Below are 23,075 nucleotides of genomic sequence, written 5' to 3' on the forward strand. Positions count from 1 at the left end.
CTCCTTGGCACCTGAGTATTCCAGGTCTCCACCTACTCCTCTGGCTTATCCCAGGCTCCTCCACTTTGGGAGATTTTTGAAATATGAGAGTTACTTTGAGATCTTTTCTCATTCCTGATACCTGTCTCCAGACTTTCATCTCCACCCATCTCTAACTATCACCATTATAGATATAAATCTCAAGCAAACATCTCCAGCCCATCTCTGCTTTGGAGCTCAGAAACTGCTTAAACCATCCTCCCACATGTCCAGTGCTCCTTTCTGAGCTCTAATTTTCTCCCATAGTACTTATCACCTTGAAGCATATCATGTCATTTTGTAATCTCCTGTGTTTATTGTTTATTTTGTCTCCCTCTGTTGAATCTAAGTTCCCCAAAGACAGTATCTCTTGCATCTGGAGCATGCATGGTACATACTACTCACTCAGTAATTGTTTGCTGAATGAAAGAAGCCAGCTGTCAACTAGTCACTCCTGCTTGGACGTGCCCTTCAAACTAGCCCTTCAAACTCAACATGTCCAAAAGAGAATTCACCAATCCTTCCATCCCGTTTTCTTCCTGTATTTCCCATCCTGGCTAGTAGTATCAGCCAACCATGTGATTTTACAGGCTGGGAATGGTAGAATCATCCTGAACTTAACTCTCCCCCTCGGGTTCCTTCTCTTATAAGGGCAGCACTAGCTGTGTTGAGTTCTCTATAAATCGTGTACCTCACTGATCTGTACACTCAAAGAGATCCCTTACAACCTTATTAAGGAAAAGAACTTTTCTTAGATGAAACAACTGAGGAATGATGTAAAACTGGGTAATGAAATATGTGGTACAAATAGTGGTGAATGCAGTGAAATCAATCACAAGAGAAATTAGACTGGACAAAAATTACCATTCTCTGAAAACTGTCTCCTTTCTCTGATCACCTATGGAAGCTACGAGGTGTGATCAGAAAATATGGTGAATGTTTAAATTTTAAAAAAAAAATATTACAATGAAAGACATATTGCCATTAATCTCCCTCCAAATATCCCCCCAGCAATGAACACACTTATGCCATTGTTCTTGCCACTTTCTGAAGCACTTCTGGAAGTCCTCTTTCATGAGTGTCTTTAGTTGTGCTATCGTGACTGCCTCTATATCCTGAATTGATTCAAAACGTTTACTTTTCATGGTCATTTTGACTTTGAGGAAGAGACAGAAGTTGCACAGTGCCAGATCTGGTGAATAAGGTGGATGAGGACACATGGTAATGTTTTTGACAGAAAGTGCTGTACCAGAAGCGATGTGTGACATGGAGCCTTTCCGTGGTGATCACGAAATATGGTGAATGCTGCTGCCAAGTGTCCTCCAATGGGATCTTCAATATGGGATGCAGCGTGTCAAATCTTAGCAACAGTGTGTGACAAGTTTCAACTTGTTCAGTGCAATCAGTTGGGTGTGAGCTACGGTTGAGAGAAGGTGTGTTTTAAAGTGTGCTCTAAATCATCCTCCATCATGACAATGCTCCATGTCACACATGCTTCTGGTATATGGCAATTTATGTCAAATAAAAACATTACTGTGTGTCCTCATCCACCTTATTCACCGGATCTGGCACCTTTCCCAAAGTCAAAATGCAACTTCTGGCTCTTCCCCAAAGTCAGAATGATTCAGAACATGGAGGCAGCCACAACAGTGCAACTAAAGACACTCATGAAAGAGGACTTCCAGAACTGCTTCAGAAAGTGGCAAGAACAATGGGATAAGTGTGTTTGAAGCAAGGGGGAGTATTCTGAGGGGGATTAATGGCAATATGTCTTTTACTGTAATTTTTTTTTATTTAAACATTCCACCGTATTGTTTGATGACACCTCTTTTATTTGTACAACACGTTCCAGTTTGAAAGCACTTGCATATCTATTCTTTCAGACCTCCCAATACCCTGCAGTATCAGCTTTAGTATTACTCCATTTTATGGACAGGAAAACTAAGGCACTGGAGAGATTAGGCAAATTGTCTCAGTGGTCACATAGCTAGAATTGCAGAACCAGACACCTCAGCTCATCCCATGTTATGCTCACCCCTGTGCCTCCCTCAGAGTTGGACCTATCCAACCTGGGCTTCTCCCTAAGCTGACTTGTTTGGTTTTCTAAATCTTAATTTGTTTTACTTTTTTCTACCAAAGACTCTGTGTGGCAAAGATCACTAGTTGCCTGGCTAGTATCTATTCTTCCCTTCTTCCTTCCAACAAAAGCCCTCTGTCACTGGAAATGGCAATGAGCCAGGTCAAATGAACGACATTTCCCAGACTCTTTGAGAAAAGGGTGGCCAATGAAACATATTTGTAAGGCGTTAGGTAGAGATTCTTAGAAAACCCTTTAAAACAAGCCAGTGCAGCTGTGATGTTCTCTGCTGTCCCTGCCTCTTCCTCTGTTTTGATGCCTGGACCTTGAGCATAGTGGCTGGAACAGGAGCTCCATGCAGACTGCAGACCATGAGGACCTAAAAGAAGAAAGCCAGGCTAAGAATGGCAGAACAGAAAGATGGGGAAAAACCTGGATCTTTAATAGCTGAAGCTTCTATAACAGCCCAGGAGGTTTGTTTTTTTGTTTTTGTTTTTGTTTTTGTTTTTGCTTTTTTGTTTTCATGAAAACAAACTTCTCTCTTTTAAAACCACTGCTATATAGATTTTAGGTTATATGCAGCTGGACCGCATATTAACTGATTGATTCTTCAAGAACGAGTTAACTCATCCCTTCATACAGCCCATGTTGGGGAGGAAAAGTTTCTCCTCTAGCCTTGTTGGTTCTTCGGGCTGGTCTAAGTATTAAAATGACAGGAGACAGATTAACTGGAGAAAATCAAATTTTATTTTATACATATGGGGGCTCCATAAGAACATGACGCCCAAAGAAGTGACCAAAACAGGCAGCTTTTATACTTTTTAGACAAAGAAAAAATAAATTTGTGAAGAACTGACAAGACAAAAAAACTTATGCTTAAGTACAAATTAGTGGGGGGGGGGGAGGAAAGCATAGTTTGTTTGCACAGTCTTCTCAGCCCTGAATTCCCTATCTCTGCCTCCTGGTGCAGGGAGGGCACCTTTCATATGGGAGATTTATTTCTCCCTTTCAGGGAGGCAAAGGAGAGTCAGAATGTCCTTCTCGCACTGGCTGTTTCTTAAGTAACTTTAATTTAAAATAATCAATATGTCAAAGTGGCATATTTGGGGGTGGCAAATTTCATTCCCTTACACCAACAAATTTTTACTAAGCATCAAGGATTATTAAAGAATCTGTGGAAATATAGCAAATGAGTAGTTCCAATTTAAAAGATTCTGTGTTTTCTGCTGCTTCAGCTCCACCTGGCTCCAAATTTCACCCAGGATCTAGGGTGATTAATGACTGAGTTTTATTTCACAAAAGTCTACCTACCTTTTGGTGAGATCAGTAGTCCTCACTTTTGTGCTAACCCCTCCAGGCACACAGCCTCCATGGAGAGGGTTAACTAATGCTCCTGAAGTGGAGAGCTCATATTTTGTCCAATCTCTCCCATTGGGTGACAATCAGAGTCACTTTTGGCCCATATGTTTGTGTGAAGGAAAAACTCACTTGGGTTTAGAATGCCTTTTAAGAAGAGTGAGCCCCCCAAAGGACTAACTCAATGTGAACCTTACTCAGAAAGTTTGCTGCATCTTGGAATGTGTCCATTCACTCTAATCCGTTCAATGTAGCATCACATTTTGTAGCAGTAAGTAATAGTAAAAGTCATGTGGTAATACTTAACTCCTCTACTGCACAATTAGTCTGTCTTCTCTTTTCTCTCTACCTCTCCCTAGAAACTCTAAGGCTCTGAACACAGGAAACACTCAAAAAGCACATGTTGATTCCATACATGGGACCATCCACCAAGCAGTGCATTGGAATTAACTTCTGGGTCAGACCGACTGGCTCAAAAACTGGCTTTATCTTCTATGTAAAATAGGATGATTATATTTATTTCAAAGGATTTTTAATATTAAATGAAATGGTAGTGCCTGGCACACAATCGGTCCACAGTAAATGAGAGCTTCTATTCCATTCATCCACCCAACAGCTCTTCCAAAACAATCTTAAATTCAGTTAATTAGTTAAGTGTAGGTAATAGAAAAGAAGGAGACAATATGGACTTCAATTTTAAAGAACTTAGTTTTGCCACCCAAAATAGAATTTTTACCAAGTAAAAAGGTAAAATGGATTTTCTGTCAAAGCATTCCCATAGCCATGAATCTCTGCAATCAGAAAACTAATTCTCTAATGAACCCTCCAGTGTGGTTTATTTCAGTCATAAATCATATTATGTCTTAGGCCACATGTATGTGTCGTTCCTCTACATAGCCTCCCCTGGGAGATTAACAGAGGACAGTTGCCGTTTAACTAAAGAATGGCATGTGGCAAGAAGCTAGCCTAGAGCCAAGGATGCATTTCTCACTCTCCATCCTGCTCCAACCCATTACAGAAGTTGACAAATACAAGCATTCAGGAAAGGACTCCATCATGGCTCTTCCATGGTCCTGTGGGGAATGACGCTACATTCGCATCGACAGGCCATGTGGGTGTTAGGATGCAGCTGTTTGCACCAGTGTGTCCAGGGCTGACTAACAGATGAAGGAATCCCACCCATCAGGTTCAGACCAAGGAGGAAAACGCAACTTGTCAAGTTATGTTTTAGAGGCTCATTTTCAGTATGAATTAGTATAAATTGTAGAGTTAAGGATGAAGTTCTTAAGATAGATGTATCATCTGCAGTCCATTATCTGTGCTAAAGAAAGGAAGCTGGGAAGCCCTGGAAAAAATTTAGAAGGTGGGTTGATTATTCAAAAATCTATTCTCAATGTGAGTTTTGTAAACAGAAAAAGATTGCCTACTTTTCATACATTTTGCTGAAGTTATTACAATCAGCTTTCATTTACCCAGTATAAAAGAACAGTTAGGTTATAGAATAGTATTGGGTTACTAAAATTCCTATCATTTGAGGAAGTCTATGTATAAAAAAAACAATAGCTAAAGGAAACAAGGTGTCACATCATTAATAAAATCTGGGTAAGCAGCCAATGACACATTCTTCTCTCCGAAGTAGGGCTTCTCTTCGAAGATGAACTGCTCTGACTTAGGCTCGAAATCCAATTGCAGCCCCTACCTCTCCCCAGTGTAATCATGGAGTCCACTAGCACAAGCTCGCATTCGGGCTTTTACAGTTAACATTGATTAGCTCACTGATTAGCTGACACCTTAGGCAATCAGTGAGCTTTAGCCTGATTCCTCTTTTATAAAATCATTGGTAACATCTAAGTGAGGCTCAAAATGGCCTTGCAACCCGAAGTTTTATTCTAAGTTGCTCCGGGGGGTGAGAATCGTATCTGTCTTATTCTACGTTATTCTCCCAATGGCTAATACAGGACCTGATACAAAGGAAGTGCTCAGTACTTCTTGAATGAATGTTGCTCTGGGATCCATGAATCAGGCGCCTTATTGACCAAGGAGTTTTGAGTCTTGCCAGCCGAGAGCATGAGGCAACGTTAATCTGTAATTTCTTTAGGCACTGTCTCAATCCTCACCACACTCTCTTCTTCCTACTTGATACCTCTGTATCCTAGAGACCTGCAGACATGGATGAGAGATTCCAATAGAGGGCTGAGCAGCAATTCACATATAATCCACACTTTGTACCCTCCAGCACTGCACATCTATGTGACGCAATTTAACACTGAGAGAAATTATTTTGCCATTTAACACACTCCCTGCCCAGTTGAAGTTGACCAAGTGTTCACCATCCAACACCAAATACCTCCAAAGTTCCTACCAACTCCTTCTTTTCCTCCCACCCCATCACTCACACACAAACTGATCCTATCATCTCTCCTTAGCAATCCTCAGACCACCCCCTTCTCTTCCTTAGAGTTCAGACACATCCCTCTTGACTAGTTGGGTTACTTTTATAACAACATGCTTAATCTGACAACCATATTTGCGAGCCATCGTCTGCTTACACATCTGTCGTATGCTCTTACGTCTATGTATGCCTTCTACTTATTTTGGTGGGATGCACTGATAGCTGTTCCTGCCAAAGATAACAAACAAATCCACCATGAGTTTCATTAGTGTGGAAGATGAGTTGAAGAACTTGACTGTGGTGATAGGTAGAAATGAATGCAGCTGGTGGCAGGTTGACACTCGTCTGGTTCTACAAGTCTATATCAAAACTTCTTATAGGGATAAAGGGGAAGAAAATATCGCTCTGCTTCTGAGATTGGAATTCAGATTTGCTTTTGTGGTTGGAACCAGGACCTAAGAGAAGTAGCAGAGGTTTGGTAAACTCCCCCACATGAACTTGGTTATATTCACGACAACAGAACTATAACCAGATGCAATTGCTCATATAGAAAAAAGTGATAAAAGGATACACACCAAATGTTAACAGTGGTTATCTCTGGGATTACTGACAAATATTGTTTTCTTCTTGGTGCTTTTAATTTCTCAGAACTTCTATAATGGATACAAATTCCTTTTATAATCCAAAAAATAAGATGTTATTTAAAAAGGTAAATTAATTCCAAAAGCATACACCCAAATTAAACTATCAAAAGGGTCACTTGGAGTGGCTGTGTGAAATAATTAGAAGCACAGATCAGTACTGCCTATTACTAGCTGTTGTGACTCTGGGTAAATTTCTTGACCTTTCTGTGCGTCAGTTTACTTATAACATGAGAATAACAATATCCTCCTTAATGAATTGTTAGGAGGATTAAATAAGCTAATATATAAGAAACCCTCAGAACAATGCCTGGTATATAGCAATTATATCTCTGCTATTATTACTTTGTTCCACAGTACTACCATTACTCAAAATGTCTGTGGAGCATCTTGTGGGAGCATTGTATTCAGGGCCTTAACATATTCCCTTGAATCATGTCAATGCGGATAACGTTTCCTGAAGATGCTCCAACGCCTGAGAGCAGTCAAGCTGTTTGGGTCTGAAATGTGGTGTACTTAGGAGGTCAAACGCTTGATGTCGTGGTGCTGCTCATCTGTGAAGAATTCCATCCAACACACATGCACACACACAACCAGGCAGTTCAGCGCCATCTACGGCTTGACTGGTCATTGGGTAACAAATAGATTCTGCCTCTGCGATAAAGAGATTAAAAAATAAGTTTTAATTATGAGACCTCTTCATTCAATCGATCTCGAAGGCTTTTCAGACTAGTGTACAGCCAAAGGGCAAATTTCATAGAAGACTGTTTACCTTTAAATTCGAGCCCCTTTCTTCATTCTCAAAGTTTGCTGATCCTATTATGAAATGTCACTGTTTTCATACAACTATTCCCAAACATTACCAGTTGTCATTTTGACACTAAATGGGGTTGCAATATTATAATGGTAACATTTGCATTTAATGTCATTGCTCTTCTGTGAATTGTTGCAGGCTTGAATTAACCTACACATACTCTTAAAAAAAAAAAAAAACTAATGGAGCACTGGCATTAACGTCAGTTACGACTGGATGAAAAGAATGGCAGCCACCTCCTTCTGCTGGGACACTAAATGGTCTGGTGCTAGCCCAGTTATCGCCCTAATAGAACATGTTGCAATGGTGTGGCCCTCGGAGTACATAAATAAAGGTGAATAAAATGTGCGCTGAACATTCTTTTCCCAAGATGCAAAGGGTTTTGATAAAATCTAACTGGGTTGTCACAAAGCAAAAAAATCTCCGTGTTCCTAATTACTGAATCTTTACAAAATATTTTCCAGTTGTTTTTTTTTTTTTTTTTTAAAGGCTTCACTGATCTAGCATCAGTAGGGAATATGTGCTCCACATAAATGATTTTGGAAAGAAATTCAAATACACTTTATGTCCCCAAATGTCAATTTTAATCTTTCTGGTGGAAATCCTTTTAAAAAATATAAATCAAAACCACAATGAGATAGCACCTCACACACAGTGGCTGTTATCAAAAAGTCAACAAATAACAAGCCTTGGCGAAGATGAGGAGAAAAGAGAACCCTTGTGTTTTGCTGATGAGACTGCAAATTGGTGCAGTCACTATGGAAAACAGTATGGAGATTCCTCAAAAACCTAAAAATAAATCTACTATATGACCCAGAAATTCCACTTTTGGGTATTTATCCAAAGAAAACAAAGAAACTAATTGGAAAAGATATATGCATCCCTATGTTCATTGCAGCGAAGATATGGAAGCAACCTAAGTGTCCATCATTAGACTAAGGGATAAAGATGTGGTTCATATATACAATGGAATATTACTCAGCCATAAAAAGAATGAAATCTTGCCATTTGCATCAACATGGATGGATCTAGAGGGTATTATGCTAAGTGACATAAGTCAGAGGAACACAAATACCTGATGGTTTCAATTATATGTGGAATCTAAAAAAGCAAACAAAACCAGACTCATAGAAACACAAGAAATCAATCTGATGGTTGCCAGAGGGGTGCAGGATGGGGTGGGTGGGTGAAAAAGGTCAGGGGAATATAGTCAGTAATACTGTGATAGGTTTGCATGGTGACAGATGATTACTAGACTTAGTGTAGTGATCACATTATAAGGTATATAAATGTTGAATCACTGTACTGTATATCTGGAACTAATGTATTATTCTATACCAACCACATTTTAATTTTTAAAATATATTACCTGTGTGCTTGAATTCACTAAACAGACAGTGTCACGATTACAGACTTCTAATATTGTCCCAAAGGGGCAAAGTAGTATGGTGAATAAGAACACAAACTTAAGAATGGAATAAATCTAGGTTTGAGTCTTGACTCTGCCACTTACTCACAAGTGAGATTTTAAAGAAGTTGCCCTGTCTTACGATTGATTTTCCTCATTTTTAAAGCAAAGATTAACATCTAAATCACAAGACTCATCTAAATCACATTTTTTAGAATTAAAAAAATGTTCAGAAAGAATTTAGCACATTGACTGGTGAAGAATAGGGGCTCAATACAGAGGAAGTATTCATTCCAGTTAAGTGGGCTACTTAATGCGTAGGATTGTCCCCATTGGGCCTACAGGACCTACGCTCAATGGCCTCAACGATTGCGTGTTGAATTTCGTTTCTCTAAGAAAAGTTTTCTGATAGTCAAATATAAGGCTCTTATATTTCTCGTATTATCAGGGTGTCTGCCTGTAGCAATCTCTTTCCATTGCTAATTTGCTGTGGGCTGGGGAACCAGATACTCATAGCTGACAGATGTAGTCAGAACTGGGCGGGATACATTGAGGTGTCCCCTAAGGTTCAAAAATTGTGTCCTCTCAGAATTAAACTTTAAAATCAACATATAATAGGGAGAATAATCTTACACGTACAATGGCTGTCAAGCAAGGAAGCTTTTATTGTAATCCAGTCTGAATGCATTAACACTGTTTAATGTTAATATTAACATGTGAACTACAGAATGTTTCCGTGACGGGGATGAGTGCCCAACCACAAAACAAAGAAAAAGACGAATCAGTGGCAGATGATGGGCAGTGCCCAGGCCCTATCCACATGAACCTTTCAAGAAGGTAACTTCAAGGCTTAAGACCCCATTAGCAAGCCTTCCTAAATAAAAACGGATACAGGGAATTGTAACCTGAAGGTGTCAAATACTAAGATCATATGGAGTTAATTACTCCTGTAGTAGAGTGTCAATCATCAGTTTGTTCATTCAGTATTTACGGGGCAACCACTATTCTCACCTAGTGGTGACCCCTCCCACCTAGACCCCTCCCACTTCCTTTCTGTGTCCATGCTCACCAAGCAACCTTCTAGTTGTGACTAGCTTCCTGGGTAGATCTCCCTATAGGGGCAGACTGTACTGGCCATGCTAACATCCTAAGTGACAAGATTACTTACTGTGGTGAATTAACAAATGGGCATTACTAGTTTGTTACATAGTCAGTCTCAGGAGCTTGCTTAAGGTGCACTTGCCTATCAGAGATGAATTCACTATCACGTGTCGACAAAACACATTATCTAAGCCTAAAAACCTAAAGGCTAGGCCATGAACAGGTACGTTCACCCAGGTGATAGGTATCCCCTTGGGATTTCTCTGGGTGCAAGGTGCCGGGTTGAATGTGTTCTTTCTGACACAATGATGACAGGAGGCAGTGGGGCACAATGATCGAGAACAGGATCTGGAGGCAGAAATACCTGGCACTGATGGCTGCTTTTGCTATTTACTCTCTGGTTTCCCTAAAACGAGACAGTTAACCTCTCTGAGCCTCTTTTTCCTCATCTATGAAACAGTATGATAATACTTCAGTTTCATTTGGGCTCAATATTTAAAGAAGAGCAGCATACTAGAACTGTGAAATCAAAAACACTTGCCTCCGCCCCCAAGTTCCACACTTTCCACTCCTAACTTACAGATTCATTTGCCATTCATTTATGGATCAGAGGAAAGCATTTCTTCACAAAATTTCATTGCCCACGGAAATGTCCTAAAAGTGCTCATCATACTGCTGTTCTTTTCTTAGATTTGAAAATTACCTTCAAATGCAGTTACAGCTTCAAGAGATACACTTTACTCATTGCCCCTCCTGAATAAACTGTTGACTTCAAAACAACCTCCACAAAATCTCCCCACTGTTCAGCCAACACAAAGACATCGTGTTCTTCAAGGAGCCACCATCTGAGACCAGCTTGTTAATAACAAAACTGTTCCAGGTCTCAGCATTCTCTCATCTAGGAAATAAACATCCTTCTAAAACAGACAAATCAAATGGTGTTCAGAGACTATATTAATCATCTTTATTGCACTCGAAAGAACAACTCAAGACATGTGTAGAGAGTGGATTTTCAAATAGATGTTTTCTTGACCCAGTCATATTTTTATTCAGTGAAAAAAGTTGACATTGAGACAAAAATTATCTTAAAATTGTGCAACAACATAGTAAAATCTTCAGCAGAATTCAGTGATTTGGAAATTTATCAAGGCAATTGAAATCATAAATACCTATTTTCACTTTGGAGAGAAACAAGTATACAGTGTTTTACTTTAAATAAGAGCAGAGTGGGCCGTTATTTTGCTGCAAATACTTTTCATTTTGCCTAAAAGTTTCTAATAACTCATAACAAGAATTTTTAAATGAAAAAATAACATGGAATATCTGAGAATAATGTCCCCGTTCAGAACTCATACATATTCTTTTAGCTATCACACATGAAACTAATACCATTCTTGGGTTATTTGGCTCTGACGATTTAATTCATAATATGTCTGCTCGGAATTAGTGGGCAGAAACATATGTACAACCTATCCTCCCTCAGTCCATATTCAGTGGTGATACCCCTTCTGAAAACACGTGTATTGTCCATGTACACAGCAGTACATATTTCTTGCTATCTATTCCATATCTCAGTCTTGCATAGAAAGTAGTCTACATAAACTTAATGCACTGGCTTTTATTACACAACAATTGTACCTGAAAGGCAGCACACACTCCTGTTAAGAAAAATAACATAATTGGAATGTCAAAATACAATCCCAACCCAAATGAAGATTCTGTATAGAGTTTTAGCGTGACTTCCTAAAATCAATATGGAGGTGATATTCAATTTGCTTACAGCCTGTATCCCTCCTCTAAGGGACCTACCAACTCTCTGCCAAAGAAAGAGAAAAAGCTTTGCAGGGATTCACCATGACCCCCTCGGAGGGAAAGTGATCAACCAAACCTGATGGGATGGGGTCCCTGCCCTTAAGGAAGCACTGGGACTATAACCTTACTAGATGGAGTGGCCACTGGGTAGCTATTTGAAGGCAGGATTCTCCACAGAGAAGTGGGTGCTTATCTATAAGGGCCTCACAACAACATCGCTCTCAATAGTTCCTCCCCAAATGACCACTGCTTTGAGAAGGGTGACATTCCTTCAATTTTGGAAGTATAATTTAATCTAGTGGACCACACATGATGCACAGATGAGACCATGCAGCTGTGTGTCCCACATCTGTCCCACCCAAATACCTCTAGTGATACTACCAGAGATGGAACCTCAGGAACCCTTCTTTCCAAGTCAGAAGTTTCAATCAGCTACTCAGAATTGTAACTACCTCCTCAGCTTTCCAGGGTAGCCAGTAGTTACTAGAGCTTCTTACCTGCCTGGAAACAGACATGGCTTCTCTCTGGAATCCTCTGCAGAACTCTACTCTCTGTCATGTTATCTGAATGAACTCACGTCTCATAAGGCTCAAGGGCATTAAATACATAAAGGGGCAAAATCAGCTTCCAGAGGAAATTTGTATTCAACCTGCTGCCTGCCAAATTTCGGTGGTGCATTAGTGGTCCGTCACGATCACGGATGTGCACTTCCAATGCACATTCTAATGTGCCCTGGGAGAGAATAAAACCTTGTCCCTGTACAGTGTGAATTTATGAGGTGGCATCGCCAACGAGGTACAAAAGCCCCTTCTTCAACCAGGGGCCCCAAGTGGTCACAGTGAAGACAATTATCTGGTACTCTCAAAGGCTGCCCATAACTTTAATTTCCTATTGTCACTCCAACCTCTGGACTCTTGCAGACAGTATATATATACATCAAAATTCCACAAAGCTATGCAGAGGGAAATAAGAGTGCGTGCTTCAAAAGCTCATAAAAAATATATGATTTACACATGCTGCATCTATCTAGCTTAGTCTTCAGGAACTTAGCTCTTCTGTTTATATAAAATACTCTAGCCCTAAAAGGCTGCATTTTCTCAAACAGCACAGTGGCATTTTTCAAAGGAAGAGGGTGATGGCCAGTCTATACAGTACTGTGTACTAATCCCTGGGAGGCACTGGTAATGAGAATTAGATGCCCAGAAATATCTTAAATTGCCAACTGGAGACATATGCTCTGTAAAAAGGCTTGCCTATGGAATAATTGAAAATGAAGCTCAGAGCCTTTTACATCAGCTTTTACCAATGCCACCAAAAAGTTGGCAGAAAAATAAAAGAAGAAAATATACTTTCTAGTGGTTCAATGAAATGACTTGCCTTCCACCAGACTATTTATCTTTCAGCTACTTAAGGAGCTTATTAAAGGAGAGGTGGTACGGCTTAGAGTTGTGAACAAAACTCCAAGGTAAGATGAGATAAAGCCAAATAAATTTCAGCCTTTAAAAAAAATAACAAAGGAGAGAGATAACAAAGAAAACATGCTGGAAGGAGATTCATCATTACCACTTGTTAAAATAAAATGGAGCCTTACCCATATGACATACTAAATGTCTACAATTTAAAATACTCCTCCATCCAAAACATATATATTTTTTACACTAAAAAAATGTAAGTGGCTCTTTGTTTTCCAAACAATCCTTAGATAGAAGGAAACTATATTATCACCCGAGAATGATTCTTTTGGTTAAAAGAAAGCAAATACTGTGAGAAGGCGGTGCACTCCATCTAAGAGGAGATGAGGTTTTTAGAAAGCTGGTAGATAAAGGACACATATTCAAAAGCGTGACTTTGGAACCTCCCCAGAACTCAGTGCTTCTCAGCTGGGAAGAAGTTCTGCAGTGAGGTTCATACAGTAGGAGTCAGGACAATGTTAGACACTGGTGCCTAAACATTAAGTCTAAAGGGTACGTATCAGTCAACAGTGGATTCCACGTACCTGTCATGTGGCCATGACTTGAATACAGGGTGGCATTTAAAGGAAGAAAAAAAAAAATCTCAGCTCAGCTTGTTTTACATAAACTCTAGTGTTGCCTCTACTGTGAATTGGATTGAAGAGTTTAAAATTCGTAGACTTCCTGTATCTCTGTAAGAGTGAAGAGCACTTTCTCTTTGAATTGGGCAGGGGTATGGGCAAGAGAGGTGGAAGAAAAGAAAAATAGAGAAGGCACTGACCCAATTCAAAATGACTGCATATATCGGTATGGATTTTTAAGAACAATAAGTGGCCACCCTAACACAAATATAGAACTTTACATTTGAGATTCTTCAGTGATAAGTAAAAATAAAATAAAACAAAAATCAAAAATGCTTCTATATTTGCCAGTGTATCTATCACGGCACAGATCTCTTCCATAACCAGAGTAATTTTTTTCAATGACAATGACACCAGTGTATAAAAAAGCAGTGTTATCATTTTGTAGCTTTGAAAGCTACATCTTATATAGAGCCATATATAGTAGGAATCCATCAATTAATATGAGAGGAAGCTGTTGCTTGCAAAGCTTCCCAAGCTGCAGCTCTATTTAACTGAAATGGAGCAATGACTCAACACACTCTCCTGCCAAACACCATTATGCGACACACAAGTTAATAAAAACGGATTATTTCCAGAATGGCAACAAACTGCTTCCGTTCCTCACCCCTCAACCCTATGGATGAGGGGCTCATAAAATCTGTGGTGTCAGATGACCACTAAAGCCTTGCCTTTTACACAGTCCCAATAAATTAACAAAATAACATAAAAGAACCTTCCCCCATAATACACCCAATCACTTTCACATAAACTAAACCCAAACAAAATTTAAACTTTTAGTATACTTTCAAGGAGGAGGGATTCCACCCATCACTTGCTCTTGAAGTCTCTATTAAATACATTTCTGTGTCTTAGAAAAATAAAAAGAATGGCCAATTTATTGAACCAAAATTACCTCACAGACTTAAAAGCATGCCCAGCAAGCACAGCCCTGTAAGACTACATTAATATCAAATCAAAGCAATTTGGTGACTAAAATCAACCTGGTTTGAAGTTCACAGTTGATTACTACAAAGTTTATTCATTCTTTCCTTTCTTTCTTTTCTTTTTCCTTTTTTTTTTTTTTTTGTTTTGGCCCATATAAAAATAACATATTGCAACTCAAAGTGCATCTTTTAAAATAAACCATCAACTATCTTTATCAAATAAAATATTTACACCATTTGGTTTCTAGTGAGGAAAGCTCTTTCAGGCTATCACCATAGGGACGTCATCTGAAAATCCAGTTATCATCGGGGCATCTTCGTCGTCCTCTCCTAAAGGCAAAACAGTCAGTCCTTAGTGAGATCCAGCGCACTTGAGTCTGACTCCACCTCCCCCGCTGCGCCTCTCCCACCCTGACCAGCTCACAGACTCCAGCTTCTCTCTGACACTCTTAGGCACCTTCTCCCCATCAATGGGTGGCCAAGCTCATTTTAATGCTAGCTTGAATTTAATCAAATAAGTAAAGTCAACCTTTTAGGAAAGAGACTCTTACCACCTACCCAAAAGTCCGATAGATGGTTTAAATTCCTTAATTTGAGTTATTCACACCCTATGTAAGCACAGCGAACTTCATTGTCTGTTTTCTCCTTTGAACCTGCACTACCCTAAGAAAAAGGATCTTAGAGGGGTTTAAGTGTTTTGAGGACAGCTTCCCAGCCAAATGGTTGTCCCCTCAAGGCCACTGGTACAATGCTGTGCAACTAAATGCCAATCCAAATTCAGTAATCATTGCACAGCACCATAATGGGTCGACTCCTTTTGTCCCAATAATAGAAGAGAAAGACCCACTCCATTCATGCAAGGCAGTGAAAAACTTACAATAAAGCGAGATAGGAAACTGAGAGGGAAATCAAACAGAGCTAATTTCAAATGATAAGTGAATGGGAATACATAAATGTCTTTACAAACAAACAAAAATTCTAACTAGTTTACAGGAAAAAAAATGTAAACTCACATTCGGCATTCTGAGTCTGTAGAAGCCTGAGTTTGGGAAGGTCCCCAAACACACTCACTTTATCACATTAAGTGGTCTACTAGCTAGATTAGCATTTGGTCATTTAAGTGTGCAGACATTTATAAAAGGGACATTTCCTTCTTTTCCCCATGTTACACGTTATCAACACATAAAAGAATGGTCACGAGGTTGCACTAACAATCAGAAGGAAACAGCAAGGTGGAAAGGAGTTCTTTGGACAGAAGCTGATTGGGAAAGCATGAATTTTTGTCTTGAGTGGGATTTCCAGAGATATCAGACCTCCACATCTGTGAAGGATGAGAGGGGCTAGAAATTTTAGAGAAACTGACAACACAAAGCCTAGGGGCTGCCCTTCCTATACAAGCAAACTCCAAGCAATGCTTCCACAAAACTGCTCCCTGTCTCGGGCCAGACCACACTACTGAAGAGACTACTAAATGGTACTTTAATTTAGGAACCAATTCAAAGCTTAGGGCTCCAACTGGTTTACCCAGAGCAGTGGGGTCGCAGGTTAATGCATAACTCCTCTAGAGCCAAAAGATGAGCTTAAGGTAAGTACTTCCTAATCAAGTCACTACTAGCTTTGTAGGGTCTGCCCCGGGAGGAAGAACCACATACCCAGGTCATCCCCTGAGGAGAAAATGGCCGAGCCCAGCCTAGAGCTGTAGTGGCTATTAGCGAAGGCGGTGAAGCTGCTCTGCAGCCTCCGATGCTTTGTGTACAGGATGGCAAACCCAGCCCCTAAGCTCAGCAGTATCAGGAACAAGATGGGCACCACCACGGCAGCAACATCAGTCGATCTGGCAGCCTGAAGCGTTGACACATTCCCACCTGCCAAGGCAAGATGCCAACCTGTGAGCCTCCTGAGTGAGGGCAGGAGAAAGGATCAGGCAACTCTCTCAATGCCCCAACCACCCAAAAAGCTAGGAGTTTGCAAAAGCCACCCATACCGCCTGCCTGGTATGGCATGTCCCTGCATGTGACGCCTGAATGTTTGCCGACTCCTTGTCATGAGCTGATGGATCCCGGGCCTTGTGCATGCAAATACGGTAATTACATTAGACTCCTAATCACTGCCTTGTTGGTATGTAGATAATCTCTTGGAAGGGAGACCTTTGTTGGGGTATCAACACTGATTTCATTAGCACTATTACTTAAGACCACTTGCTTGCCTTACATAAGAGGATGTGAAATCAGACCACTAATTAACAAGGTTGCAATTATTTCCCCCTACTTGGCACCAAAGTCCCTCTGAACTGCAATTACCTGAAGCTCTATTAAGTGACATAAATGAGATTCCTTTACTGCAATACTAACTTAACAGCTCATGAAGTTTTATGAGGTTGTTTTACTTAAATAAAAGAGAAAGCAAGAGAACCTTTCCATATACATTTAACATTTCCTCAAAGCTCTTTGCAAAGCCATTTAAGTATCTATAACCTAACACTGATGTCCCTTTCCCATTGTCTTAAACAAAATTTTATGACAATTTGGGTTAGGGCCAATTTCTCTGAAAGGGTTAGACTTTTTTTGTCAGAGATCCTGGGGAAAGTCTAAGCCTGAAGCAGGGAAATGGAAATTGGGAGTTTTAGCTAAGGAAGCAAAATGGACTTTCCAGGTCTCAGTGAGGAGCCTTGCCCGGTTTGAGGCTATTTCCTGGTGTCGGGCAAGACGGTAAGATGACATGGGCCAGGCCTTTGCCTCATGGAGAAATCCAGTAGTTACCCAGGGATTCTTCCCAGCAGGGGACTTCCCAAAAGATGGACCAGAAAGCCATTTCTTGCAAGCCTAATCTAACAATTCAATATGTGCATGCCATTAATTTCTTTCATTACTGACTTAACAGACAAAAAATAAAAAAAAAAAAAAAACCTTCCAGCAAAATGTTATTTCATGTGTCCCAACCTAAGCCCAACTTTGACGTGGTAAATCAGGGGAATGCTCTCTGCTAGAGCAGTTAAGAGGAGGCCAGCATGGCGGAGGTGACAGGAATGAGTGAGCTCCTGCCCTCCACTCCACGTCCACAGGGACAGAGGGCAGCAAACGTTAAGATACAGACCAAGAGGTCTAACCAAGACATTCTTTCTGTTTGACAGTCTTGGGTTTTCTTTGTTTGTTTGTTTTCTTTTTTTTTAAAGGCAGCTGGCAGGTATTGTGGGGAAAACAACAGTTTTACCCAAAGTCTAGTTCACAGTCACTGACTGGTTTTACTTAAAAAGGAAGCTCAATTTGGGAAATACTAGGGTCACAAGAGTTTTGTTATTTCCTGTGGGACAGTCTCAGAACCTCTAATGTGCTGTGATAATCCACAGGAATAAGGTATGCAGGATTTCCCTCTTTTAGGGTGATACCAAGGAAAAGTATTCCACCAGAACACACCCTGGGATGCATGACGTGATGGAACATACAACAACTCTAACGAGATTTTAGCTTGAGCACTGGTTAGTTCTCAGCTGGGAGTAAATCAAACTAAAAATACCAGTGGAAAAAAAGATTGAAATCCTGGCCAAGCCACTACAGTATAAGCAGAATTTCTGTGTAAATGAAAGGTGTCTCTCTTTGGCCATCAGCGTGTCCCACGTATGTTATCCATGAGTGTCCACGAGACAGAGATCCCTGGCCAAATTCAGGTTCTGAGCTAAGGCAGGCAGCTAAACTGAAGGGGAAGGCTGTAAAATCAGTCACTCCATGGCAAGGAGATTATTTACTGACTTGGAGAATCACAGGAAATATTAGCATATTGGAGACTCTTTAAAGTACTAAGAAAGCAAACAACAAAACTCTTATTTATAGTGTTTCCCAAATAGACTCTCCTTAAACAAAACCTGTTAATCTTCCCTTTCTTGGGCTTTACATCCACAATGTGGTTTCCTTGTAACTCCAGCTCCTCACACCACGCCTGTCTTGAGAAGTATTTATAAATAAATCAGTGCCTGATAAACTTGACACATAAATGATTTTCTCTTGAACTGAAAGAATATTTTGAATGCATTTTTCAAAAATACATTTTCGTCAAACCATGCTACATCCTTGATATATTTCCCCAGAAATGAGGATAGAAACCAGCAGCAATAGCAACTTACCAGACCCCAAATCATCATACAGCAAGACAGCAGGCTCCCCACAAATCTGGCTGCCAAAAAGGCATTTTGCTTGGACAGTGAAAGTATAATTATGACCCAATTTCAGGTTGGAAATTTTAAAGAAATTGTCAGTAGTATTCCCAAGGTAAGCTGTGATATTCATGGCACTATCGAACATGTGTATTTCATAGCCCTGAAAATAAACACACAAGACATTGCTCAGGAAGTTAAATAAAGACTCTGACAGCTTCCATTGCTAGTTCCAACTTTGTGTGAACTTCTTAGTGCAGGCTTTTATAGATGTTAAAGCAATTTGGATTTCTTTCTTTTTACATTACCATTGAGATATTGGATTCAGAAAATGGTTATTTTCCCATCCCAAATGTCTCAAATAACTACCAAGCCCCTTATGAGCTGCATAGTGGAGTGAAAAGTAGAGCCATGACAAAAGCCATTTTAACAAATATTTCAGTACACATTCAAAGTTCTGGTCAGCAGTCTACTTGTCCCAAACAATATTTAATGCCACAAAGACTCTGGACAATTCAGTGATAGTTGGCTGTAATGGGATTTGACTAATAAATCCAGGTTGCACTGGACTCCAGCAATGGGGTAAGAAAAAGGAAGTTGCATCAGAAACGTTAAGACATTTGTTCATAGAACAATGCATAGGAACGCCATTGTTAGCCCACAGCTCACTTCTTATTTCCTTGCTTTTTCGCTTTTCCAAGCTGACGGTAGCCCCACTAACTAGCCTGGCCTTGAAATAGGAAGTGCTTCAGCAGGCTCAGGCCTCCCTACTCTCGTAGGGAGAGTATGAAATAAATAAGCTTCCTATTTAGACTGGCTGAGAAAGAGTCTTGGACTCCTGTACTGGGAAAGTGACTCATGGGACAGTCCTGACCCAGCATGGCTGAGATCAGGATGGACTATTGGACGTCTCCACTGACCTCCAAGTATTCCAGTGTCAAACCCCCACCAACACCTACCCACCAGCACAAAAAAGACCTCATCTCTTATTCCTATCCACCCCACTGCATACTCACGGTCTCTTGGTCCCCATTCCATTGACCTGTCTATTTTTGGAACTCTAAGTGAGGGGGAGGGAAGAAGGATATGTAATACCTACGCCAGAACCCCGCACTAGGAGTGGACTACTGGGCCTCTGCCACCCAGAATGGATCTCTGATGACAACTGGCTGCCGAACAGGGTCTCCTAATACCACCTGCCTGAAATTCCATCTCTGCATTCTTCTTTATACACTAGCATTCATTATTTTCTATCTAACATATACTCGGCGTACAACATTTGCAAAATACATAAAGACATGAAGAAAAAAATTAAATGACACAAACATCTACCACCCATAATTTATGTCTTCAGTCTTCTTCTGTTGGGAATTTAGGCCATTTCCTCTTTCTCGCTATCATAACTAAAACTGCCCCAAAGAGCCTCATATATAAATTCTTTATGCATATTGTTTCCTTAGAATAAAATCCTAAATGAACTGCTGGGTCAAAAGGTGTGAGCCCTTTTAACGTTGTTGATACATGTTACCAAAGTGCCTTACAGAAGGCTGAACCAATTCACATTCCCAGAGTGCCAATCACCCCAACTATGACTCAGACTGGTAGTACTCTTTCCCAAAAACTCTGACAATTTAATGTGAAGGTGCCATATCTGTGTTATTTAGATCACCAGTGAAGTTGAACCTTCTTTTGTTTTGTTTACTGCTGCTGGAATTTTTTACTTTGTTACCCCTACCTTTTTCAAAATTACAGTATTTGTTTTGAATTGCTTTGAAAGCTTTCTTTATATTTAAGTACATTAACCATTAGTATGTCATAGTTGTGAGAGTTGTGAGAATTTTCAAATTTTAATATATTGAAAATATATTTAATATAGCTTTGCTTCTGGCATTACACTCTAACGACAGAACCCTAGGACTCTGCTGACATTATACTTCAAGGTGATGGAGAAACTGACCTTAAAATGGTTCCCTGCCACGTGGAACTGAGCTAAAATGGTGGCCCCAGTAGAGAGAGAAGTCCCCAGCCTAAGGCCCAGCCCACTTCTGCATAACCCTCTCCAAGCCACACCCCAAGCCAATCACCAGACGATACCTACCCCTTCCCCGACTCAAGGAAGTCCCCAACCCATAAAAACCTGCTCAAAACCTTGATAGGGGCTCAGTCTTTTGGGAAGGATCCCGCTGAGCCCACTAGTGTAATAAATCTGACTCTCCTAACTCTCTGAGTGCCACTTGGGTTCTTTCGGGTCCTGGATTCTGCAACAAAGGTACCCACAGTTGATTTATTCTGTCTCTATTTAGCTCACACTTTGCTGACAATGGGGCCAACCCAGTTCCATTCAAGAATCTGTCCAACCTTGGGTGACAAATCTATTCCCAGGTGTTGTTCTCCTGCTACTATCACCTGTTGTGAATACAGTAACTGACTGCCAATAGCTAAACAAAACAAGCATTTTTCATATGTCAACAGACTATCTTCAAGTACTTCCTGCTCCTTTGAATTTCACTGGAAAGAAACTGATGAGATACCAGTTTGAGAGTGCAGCTCAGCTTCCCAGGACACAAGCCACAGCGCTGCCCTTAGATTGTTTGGGAAACAGGGCCCTTGGTTACAATGCTGAGCCCCAGTCCAGCTTCAGGAAGCACAGTAAGGGCTCCAGCCCATTTCTCTGTCTTTCAGGGGAAGACAAGTTCAGGCCTGAAAAGTGCTTAGTGCAAAGATTCTCATCTTTAATGGGCAGTATAAACATTTCACTAATTAGCAATCCCATAGAAAATGGTCCTTTAGTTCTCTAGTTCACTCCCTTGCCTCATTCTTTCTTTTTACTCTATCTATGTCAGCATGCTGTTAAGAAGCTAATCTCTAAAACAGCATTTCAATTAGATTGAGAAATCATTGAGAAGGAGGAAGGAACTTACCCTGCTTTCATTAAAATACTTCTCCTTTAAAGCTAGACTTTTCCAAAACAGAAGAACGTGGTCATTTTCTGTTATGATTTTTAAGGCATCGGGTGCTGATAATGAAACTGGAAATTAAAGATGAAATAAGATGCAGTTAGTGGCTATCCATTTGAATTTCCATGTTCTTGTCTGTCAAAGAAAGATTAAATAATGCTAACCTTGAAGGGCTAGGTTAAGGAAGAAATAAAACACAGGTATTACTTTCTATAGAGACTAGCATGTGGTACACACTCTTTTAACTGGCATGTCTTCTGTTGTTATAATACCTTTAACCAAGAAATTTGGACAGTATCTAATCTAGTAGCCCTTAAACCCAAGGATAGCCAAAAACAAATGGGGTGGGGGAAGGAAGGGATGAAATGGAATGGATTGGACCTGAACTTCTGCTCTGGGTCCAGCCTGCTTTATCTGCTCTCCTTAGTCCTGTCCCCAGAGCCAGAGGGGTCTCAGAGCTCAGTGAGGGGCTGGGGAGCTCTGCCTCAAGTCAGAGGCCTGGAATGACCACAGAGTACACTGCCATGCCAGCCTCCACTATTGATACTCCTGACATGACTGCTGTCCAAATAAATGAGTTTATTACCTTCTTCTTGAACTTGAGCCTGACTAGAGTGAGTCCCGGGCTGGCAGCAAGACCTCCTTTAATCTACTGCCCAGTTACTGGTCTCCCTCCATGTCTACGTATCATATTGCCACAAAGAACTGCTGTGACTTTAGTCCAGGTCCCAGATGAAATGCTTGACTTGAGTGGCAAATACTCAGTTTTATTTCCTAACTCTCTTGGGCATTCCTCCTCCTCTTCCCTAGAAATGTCAACACCAGTTAGCATAGAGGAGACCAAAAGAGATACAGAAAATGACAGCCACTCCCCAGCCCTCAGTGCCCTGACAACCATACTGCAGCCAGATAGTGGACTCCTGCACTGCTCTGCCCAGAGTATGGATACTGAAGGACAGTGGTTGTACGTCCAGCACAATTCCTGCTAGAGAAGTCCTAACAGCCCCAAAGGCTTGCTGTACAAGAAAGCCTCTAATCTCTCCCTGCTTACCCGTGGTAATTTTTATACTGGAATCTTTGCTCATGTTCCCCAGCTGGACAATGACATGGTATTTCCCTCCAGGTTCCAACTTGTTAAGGGTATATTCCACAGTACTGTTGCAGGATTTGACTTTGTAGCTCCTGTCGCTCTTTCTTATTAGATCTTTGACTGCAATTGCATATAACTAGACAAGAAAAAGACATTTTAGTGATAATAGGAAAGGTGGCATTTTTGTATTCCTTCTAGGTCAATGATGGGTGACGTAAGTGTAGCAGTGGCCATCACCCAAAGC

The 23,075-nt window shown here is 40.5% G+C and overlaps 1 protein-coding gene across 4 annotated transcripts in view; it reads right to left on the reverse strand.

The window, feature by feature from the left end:
- Nucleotides 1–1,832: 1,832 nt before the first annotated feature.
- Nucleotides 1,833–23,075, reverse strand: part of SORL1 (sortilin related receptor 1) — a 168,385-nt gene continuing 147,142 nt past the window's right edge. For 3 of the 4 annotated variants that reach the window (XM_033097157.1, XM_033097155.1, XM_033097158.1), the window contains 5 exons: nucleotides 22,793–22,967; nucleotides 21,706–21,812; nucleotides 18,755–18,947; nucleotides 16,290–16,502; nucleotides 10,755–14,967 (listed from right to left, as the gene is read on the reverse strand). In XM_033097157.1, the coding sequence (XP_032953048.1) occupies nucleotides 14,900–14,967; nucleotides 16,290–16,502; nucleotides 18,755–18,947; nucleotides 21,706–21,812; nucleotides 22,793–22,967 (756 nt within the window). In that variant the 3' untranslated portion in view covers nucleotides 10,755–14,899. Of the gene's footprint in view, nucleotides 2,475–10,754; nucleotides 14,968–16,289; nucleotides 16,503–18,754; nucleotides 18,948–21,705; nucleotides 21,813–22,792; nucleotides 22,968–23,075 lie in introns of those variants that run through there. The other variant, XM_033097156.1, reaches the window with a different exon arrangement.

The sequence above is a fragment of the Rhinolophus ferrumequinum genome, chromosome 25 (assembly GCF_004115265.2).
Source record: "Rhinolophus ferrumequinum isolate MPI-CBG mRhiFer1 chromosome 25, mRhiFer1_v1.p, whole genome shotgun sequence".
In the NCBI taxonomy this organism is placed as follows: domain Eukaryota; kingdom Metazoa; phylum Chordata; class Mammalia; order Chiroptera; family Rhinolophidae; genus Rhinolophus; species Rhinolophus ferrumequinum.